The 7,423-nt window shown below is 43.1% G+C and overlaps 1 protein-coding gene across 2 annotated transcripts; it reads left to right on the forward strand.

The window, feature by feature from the left end:
- Positions 1–372: 372 nt before the first annotated feature.
- ASB8 (ankyrin repeat and SOCS box containing 8) lies at positions 373–7,161 on the forward strand. Of its 2 annotated transcripts, none has more exons than XM_045555078.1 (4): positions 373–502; positions 2,748–2,911; positions 4,367–4,471; positions 5,265–7,161. In XM_045555078.1, the coding sequence occupies exons 2-4, from the start codon at positions 2,783–2,785 to the stop codon at positions 5,895–5,897; spliced, it is 867 nt and encodes a 288-aa protein (XP_045411034.1). In that variant the 5' UTR covers positions 373–502; positions 2,748–2,782; the 3' UTR covers positions 5,898–7,161. The 2 variants fall into 2 exon arrangements, with proteins under 2 accessions (XP_045411034.1, XP_045411035.1); XM_045555079.1 differs by having other exon boundaries at positions 2,752–2,911.
- The last annotated feature ends 262 nt before the right edge of the window (positions 7,162–7,423 follow it).

Raw genomic sequence — 7,423 nt, forward strand, 5'->3', positions numbered from 1 at the left:
TTTCCTAAGAAACTGAACCACTCTGGACTGAGTGGACAAAGGCAGTGTTTGGTTTGGCGAGTTTGGAAATAATCTGGGAAGGAGGTGCCCAGGCCCGATCTCAGATGCAGATAGTGGGAGGTAGACGTGGAGAGGCGGACACACTGCAGACCTGGTCCCGGCTGGCGCGGCGACACAACATCGGCCCACAGCCGGGGTTCACAAGCTTTTTTTGCACCGCCCGGCTAAACCCCTAGACCCCGCGCTGTGGCCTAATTGCGCCTGCGCGTAAAACCTCAGGGCAAGGGGAGAAACTAACCCGTTAATTAGGCCTCCGTAGGAACAAGGCAGCTTCCCAAGTCTGCGCAGGCGCGTCCCGTTTACGGACCGTGGTCAGTGCGCAGGCGCCCATCCTAGTCGGTCTTCTCGTCCTGTAGACAGAGGGGTCGGCTACCAACAACTTCTGCTTCCGGTTCACGCCTTGACAGCGGCTTTCAAGACCCAGCTCAGCCCCCGCGGTTCGGTGAGTGCGGTCCTAGGTGCGGGAAGGTCTGCAGCCAGGTTCCCTAACCCGGGACGCCAAGCCCAGTAACGCTTCCTCCAGTCCCCGCTCGGGGTCCGCCAGCCCTCGCGGCTGAGACATCGTTCCGGGCCTTGCGGGAAAGATTGGGGACAGAGTTTGTCCACCTGTAGGCTCCCCCGACGCACATTGCGCGATCCCCCCTTTCAGTACCACACCTGCCGGGATGGTAGCGATCTGTTGGGAGCCCATGCGGAGAGTGACACCACATGTCCTTGCATTTCGTGCCCTTGTCCCCCGTCCCCTAGCCTCGGCGAGACGGCTGCCGCGAGCCCCCCCGCAGCAGGTGCAGTGGAATTGGGGGCGCCTCGGCTCGGCCGAGGCCTCGCTGGCATTAGGGCTGTTGAGTGTCGTCTCTCTTCCTTTATGCTTTTAGCTTCGCAATAAAAAACAAAACAAAACAAAAAAACAACTTTGGTGTTTTCTGTGGATCCCGTAGCGAAAGAAAACGGAGGAGAAAGGGCCCATTAGGGCTCAAACCGTGCACGGACTGCTATCCAGAGATGGGTCGAATTTAGATTTCCTTGACCCTTCCTGACAGTAAATGTTGCCAGTCTGCCCTGAAGTTTCACTCTTTCACCAGGAGCTTCAAGGCAGCAGCAGACCACTGGTCATACTCTCAGGAGTTTTTAGCCTGGAGTCCATGAGCGCCCTGAAAATGAGAGTTTAGTTTCATCAGATTAGCATGATCCAGAAACGGTTAACAGAACCACTTCAGTCCAAGCCTCCTGCTGTAGCTAGCTGCTCTGTCTTCTGTCCCCATTCCTGGAATCGCAGACTCAAATGCACCTCTGCCTTTCTTTTTTTCTTTTTCCTTTCAACAAAGTATAAGATATAGACCCTTGTCACTGAGCTTAGTGACTATTGGAGAGATTAAAACATATGCCAAATCTAAACTGGAAAATTTCAGAGAGACGTATAAACAATTGTGTCAGCTTATTCATTCATAATAAAGTAGGGGAGAAGCATACCCAATTTAAATCATTGATACCTATGAATGGAACATTTTTAACTTGCATCATTGATTAATAGAATTTCTATCTGATATAAATGGCTACTGATTAGCAAAATAGAAACCATCAGAGTTAACAGTATATTATATAACATATAAAGGGATACTCCATCACAAAAAGCAAAAATTATATATTATGAAATTACCAAAATATTTTTATATTCATAATATGCTTAATTATTGCAAGTCTTGATTTATTAGGATTCAAGTAATAAGCTTTACATTGATTCAACAGATATTTTTCTAAGGACCTATCATGTGTCAGGAACTATTGGAAAAAACACTATCTTTACTCCCAAGTGGCCTATATTTTAATAAGAATACAGATTTCTAAGCAATTACACTTAGCTAATACTATGTACTATATTTTCCCTGCAGTTTTTTTTTTTTACTCCTGAATTACATGTTGTACAATTCCCTACAGTTTTTGAGATGTGCTTTTTCATAGAAACACCCTACCTTATTGGCATAATTTTAAATATTCCCTAACTAGTGTTAATACCTCTTATACAGCCAAAACTTTTGTCATAGTTGAATTTAAGAATTTTGCATTATTTTCTTCTTCCATCTTAGAACAATCATTTCCATACCCTTTAGTCAATCAACCAGCCAATATTTGTTAAATACCTACTTTTTGTGAGATTTAGTGGCTGCCTTCCATGGGTGAAAAAGTAAAAGACAGGTCTTTGCCTTCCAATTGATTACAATTTAGGTGGAGAAACAATATGTACATAACTATACTGTAAGCCAAATGTATTAATAGTAAATAACCTAAAGGTGGTGCTGATAATAAAAACCACAAAAATTGAAAGGAGGAAAAGGGTGTTTTGTGGCATCTTCAGCCTTTAAAAAAATCCCATTCCTTGCCCAGTCTTGTTTGTAAACCACACAGAGTTCCATGGGGTTCTTACTACCTTTTAGGGAAATCTTGTGCTAGACTAGGTCAGGGAGTAGAACAGAGGTTCTTAGGGTCAGCACATTTGCGTACAGGTTTACCCAGTTCTGTAAGGTACTATTATAATCTAGTTCCTTGTGATTATAAAAGGTGGTGTTCATTAATCACTGATCTCCTTGAAATCTGCTTTTTAGTATTGGGAAGGCCCCAGAGAAAGCTTAACCCTAAGGACAGGTGTGCTTAAGTGATACTGTGTAATGCCGAACACTTTTTTGTTTCAGGCAGTTTGGAGCATGTGAACACACTCTGAGCCTTGATGAGTTCCAGTATGTGGTATATTATGCAGAGCATTCAGAGCAAATACTCTCTCTCAGAGCGCTTAATCCGAACGATTGCTGCCATCCGTTCCTTCCCACATGATAACGTAGAGGACCTTATCAGAGGGGTGAGTGTGTTATTATCGACGCAAAAGTCCTTTGGGAGGGGAATAGGGGGACATCCTAATGGACTACAGATTTGCAGCTTTAACTTAGCACAGGATCACAAGGAGTTTTTACAATCTCGTTAAATGTGTTAACTTGATCCTTAAAATATATTTTCTCCTATGTTTTTCTTTGCTTCCCTTCTCCTTTTCACTTTGTATATCTGATATTTTTCTTCACAAAATATGTTCTAGATAACCCTAGTTTCATGTTCTTTGTAAAATTTCTGTCTGGACATGGTGCATATGGAATCCATCGAGCTCAAAGTGTTCTATACATGTTTTGCTAAGGGGGAAGGAGGTGAGCAAAGCAGAGGTGGTTTTCAAATCCTTGTGAGCCTTTCTTCATACCTGGGTTATAATAATTACATGGAGAGATTTTGTTTGCTTTCTATCTTAACAACAGCTACCATTTCCAGTTCTGTGGAGGATGTCAACCCCTAAACTGTATGGTAATTATAGTTTAGGCAAACACCCTATCTGATATCTAACCACTGCTCTTCAGTAACTGTGTTATATGATTAGTATCCCAGAAGGTCTTTGCTACCCTATTCTGTATATTATTCCTGTTGAAGAGAAATTACAGAATAATTTTTTGATCACTAGAAGTGCATCCAGGTGGTTACTTTTGTACATTCTTTTTGAAGACTTTCAGATTCCCATTTACAGCCTGGAGCTGCTTCAGAATTATGTGGCACACTGGAGAAGGAAAAGCCATACAGTGTTAGTTTGTTCTCAGCAAAAGTGGTGTCAGAAGACTCAGCAGTAGAAACTTTGTCATGTTCTAATTCTAGCTCTGCTGCTGAGTCATTCAGTGACTTTAGTGTGACTGGTATCTCCATCTCCTTTACCAGATTTTGAATAGGAGCATCAGCAGGCGCTGGGCATCAGAGAATACTGATACTAAGAGGCTACTTTGAAGATGTTATAAAAAAACAAAAATAACATTAAGATGACCCTATTATTAGTGATGGTCATTTGTTGAATGGCAAAAGGAGCATGCCAATTCTGGCCTCAGTCTGATAGACTTACTTTCCTACTCTTTCAGAGTGTGGGGACCATAGAAAGTGGACTGCTGGTCCAGCTTTCCTGCCTGAGGATAAGGTTCCCACTGCTTCTGCATATAAGGTTATGTCCTCAATGATGTCCAGATGACCATCTGGCAAGCTACCTCGTGCAGAAACTTAATAACTTGATCTAAGGAATTAACAGTTTCTTTCCTTCATCTTCAGTGTATTCCCTTGGTTTGGACATTGGCATCATAATATTATAGATTTAATTAATAGAAGCGGAAACTAGGAACCAGTAGTATATTTACGGTATAGTCAGGGTTAGAACTCTCTACCCCCAGACGCAGTTCTTGTCCTGCTAGGCAGGCTAGAGCTGAACACACTGACTAAAGTTTGCTTCTCCCCTCAGGGAGCAGATGTGAACTGCACCCATGGCACGCTGAAGCCCTTGCACTGTGCCTGTATGGTGTCAGATGCTGACTGTGTGGAGCTACTCCTGGAAAAAGGAGCTGAGGTAATGTTAACACTTTCACATTAATCATTCACTAAAACTTGAGCTTTACGTTTTCTTAGAATTTCTCCCTGTCTCTCCTCCATCTCTTCCCACCTCCAGTCTGGTCTTCCTAACTCGTGGTAACATTGGTATAGCCAATGTTAAAGAAAAATGTAATGATACATATATAAAATGATCCTAAGGATTTCATTCCTTTGCCTTTCTTTCTTCTCCTTAATTTAAACTGTCCTTCACTTCAGAAAGGAGTGGCTAGGATTAACATTTTGAGCTTCTCTGTATAGTTAAAGAACATAGCAAAGCTGTATGGGCAGAGCTTTGAGCTCATCATTTTTCAGTCTGGTTGTCATTAGCCACAGGATACAGAAAGAGTCAGGATAAGTAAAATAATCCCAAACTCTTACTCTAACTGTATATTCAAGTAGCTCTCCAGTAAATATCTTTCAGAGCAGTTACAAGCACTTAGACTTCATCTTTTTCTGCTTTACCCCTTATGCTACGGTAGAGATTCTAATAAATAGTGAACATGGCAGCAAAAACCTCAATGATGCAGGCCATCCAGTCAGTGCACATAATAGAGCGTTGATTGTTTTGGGACAGTTCTTTTCCTTTTTGCACCTAAGCTCCCATCATATCTTCATCTGTATCGCCAAGACTCCCTGAGAATTGCATGTTGACACTCTTGTTCAGAGCACTGCATAGCAAAGGTTGTGAGTAAATACATGAAGCTTCTTTGTTGTCTTATCTTCCTCCCAGTAGTCTGTCTACTGTGATATAGTTCCTCCCTTTCTTACAGGTGAATGCCCTGGATGGTTACAACCGAACAGCCCTCCACTATGCAGCAGAGAAAGATGAGGCTTGTGTGGAGGTCCTCCTGGAGTACGGTGCAAACCCCAATGCCCTGGATGGCAACAGAGATACCCCACTTCACTGGGCAGCCTTCAAGAACAATGCTGAGTGTGTGCGGGCTCTCCTAGAGAGTGGGGCCTCTGTCAATGCTCTGGATTACAACAATGATACACCACTCAGCTGGGCGGCCATGAAGGGAAATCTTGAGAGTGTCAGCATCCTTCTTGATTATGGTGCAGAGGTCAGGGTCATCAACCTAAAAGGCCAGACACCCATCTCCCGCCTGGTGGCTCTCTTAGTCAGGGGACTTGGAACAGAGAAAGAGGACTCTTGCTTTGAGCTCCTCCACAGAGCTGTCGGACACTTTGAATTGAGAAAAAATGGTACCATGCCACGAGAGGTGGCCAGAGACCAGCAGCTATGTGAAAAACTGACTGTTCTGTGCTCAGCCCCAGGAACTCTAAAAACACTGTCTCGCTATGCTGTGCGCCGTAGCCTGGGACTCCAGTATCTGCCAGATGCAGTGAAGGGCCTTCCATTGCCAGCTTCTTTGAAGGAATACCTGTTACTTGTAGAATAGCCTGGAGGAGACCATCGTGCACCATCATGCAGGCCACTATGGGTGAGGTTTTTCTCTGCAGTACTGTCTCTTTGTCATGGAAAACAGAAAAGCAGTTGTTCCTGTTGTATGGTTTATAGATTTCGAGGCAACATGTCACAACAGTAACCTCCACACCACCTCCCCACCCCAAACCAAGCAACCAAACAAGAAAAAAAATCCCTCACTTTTTTCTGTTTATTGCTTACTTGGCTTTTTACATTGCACCCTGCAAAAGAGGTCTCCCCCCACGCTTTGCTTAGAGAAGCAGTCAACAGTGCCTGCTAAATTTCTCTAGGAAGATGGAAAGTATTTAAAGAATGTGTGTGTGGTTTTCCTTTGGGAACGTGGTTAATGTTTCAGAAGAGTCCCTTCTAGAAAGCATTTTAATTGATCTGTGAAGAAGTTTAAGAAAAATCACAATTTCAGCTAATAACAATTACATCTCAAAAATGAAGATAATGCAACTTCAAATGGTGTGCAGATTCAGAATTGGGCTGGATGATATCCCTAGAGTGCCAGGTAGTGGGGCATTCAGAAGGGACTGGCCCCCTTTCCCCTCATCAAAGGAAACAGGAAAAAAAAGTCTGCTTCTTGTCCATGGGTGTGCCCAAGGGTTACAGTAGTTCAGCAGTGTTATTTTAGAAAGATTAACTTGCTGCTTTCCACATAGAAGACACAGCAGGTTCTAAGCAGTCCTAAGAACTCCTCAAAGTCCTGAGAACTTTTCTTCCTGAAAGCTCTTTCTCTTCCTGGAAGCCCGTTTGCTCTAATGGGCTTAATAGGCAGTTCCTGCACCTTTGACTAAGGTGTTCAGCGTAGCAGGGATGAGTTATTTTTCTTTCAGTTGTTTTGGAACTTTTGCTTTTCATTGATCTGTACAAGACATTGGTGGTGGGGTGGGGGTGTGGAGTTGGGAAGGGTGTGGGGAAAGAGCATATAAGAGCTTCTTTTGAGATGGCCCACCTACCCAAAAAAGATCTGTTTTAATGAACAATTCTTAGTCAACGATTCTCTTTTCATGTTTCTAAACTAGATCAAGTTGTTATTGATCTTAGATGACCTGGATGCAAATTTAAAAAACCCTTTTTTTAAAAGCTGATTGGGAACTAGAACCAGAATGAATGGGATCTGCTGACACCGCTCATTTGAAAAAGAATGTCTGCTTTGTCCTTTTGCTGTTGGTGTTTTTTGCCCATTTAAAAAAAGAAGAAGAAATAAATAGTTCTAAAAGCAAGTTTGGCAATTTCTACTGTTCCTACTTTTCTCTGCTTTGTGCCCCCCCTGCCATTTGGGAAAAATTCTTCCTTTATTGCCTGGCTCTTCAATGTATCTTTCCATCTCAGCCTTTCTCCCATTAGCAACAGTGATTCTGGACACTGGTGGAGTGAATGGGAGGGAGGGCTTGGGCAGAGTATTTGAAGATCTTCCCCTTCCTTCATTGCTTCCTTAACCCCAAATTTGGAATTACTGCTTTTATGTTCTCAAGCCCAGCTGCACATTAAATC

The sequence above is a fragment of the Lemur catta genome, chromosome 6 (genome assembly GCF_020740605.2).
Source record: "Lemur catta isolate mLemCat1 chromosome 6, mLemCat1.pri, whole genome shotgun sequence".
Classification (NCBI taxonomy): domain Eukaryota; kingdom Metazoa; phylum Chordata; class Mammalia; order Primates; family Lemuridae; genus Lemur; species Lemur catta.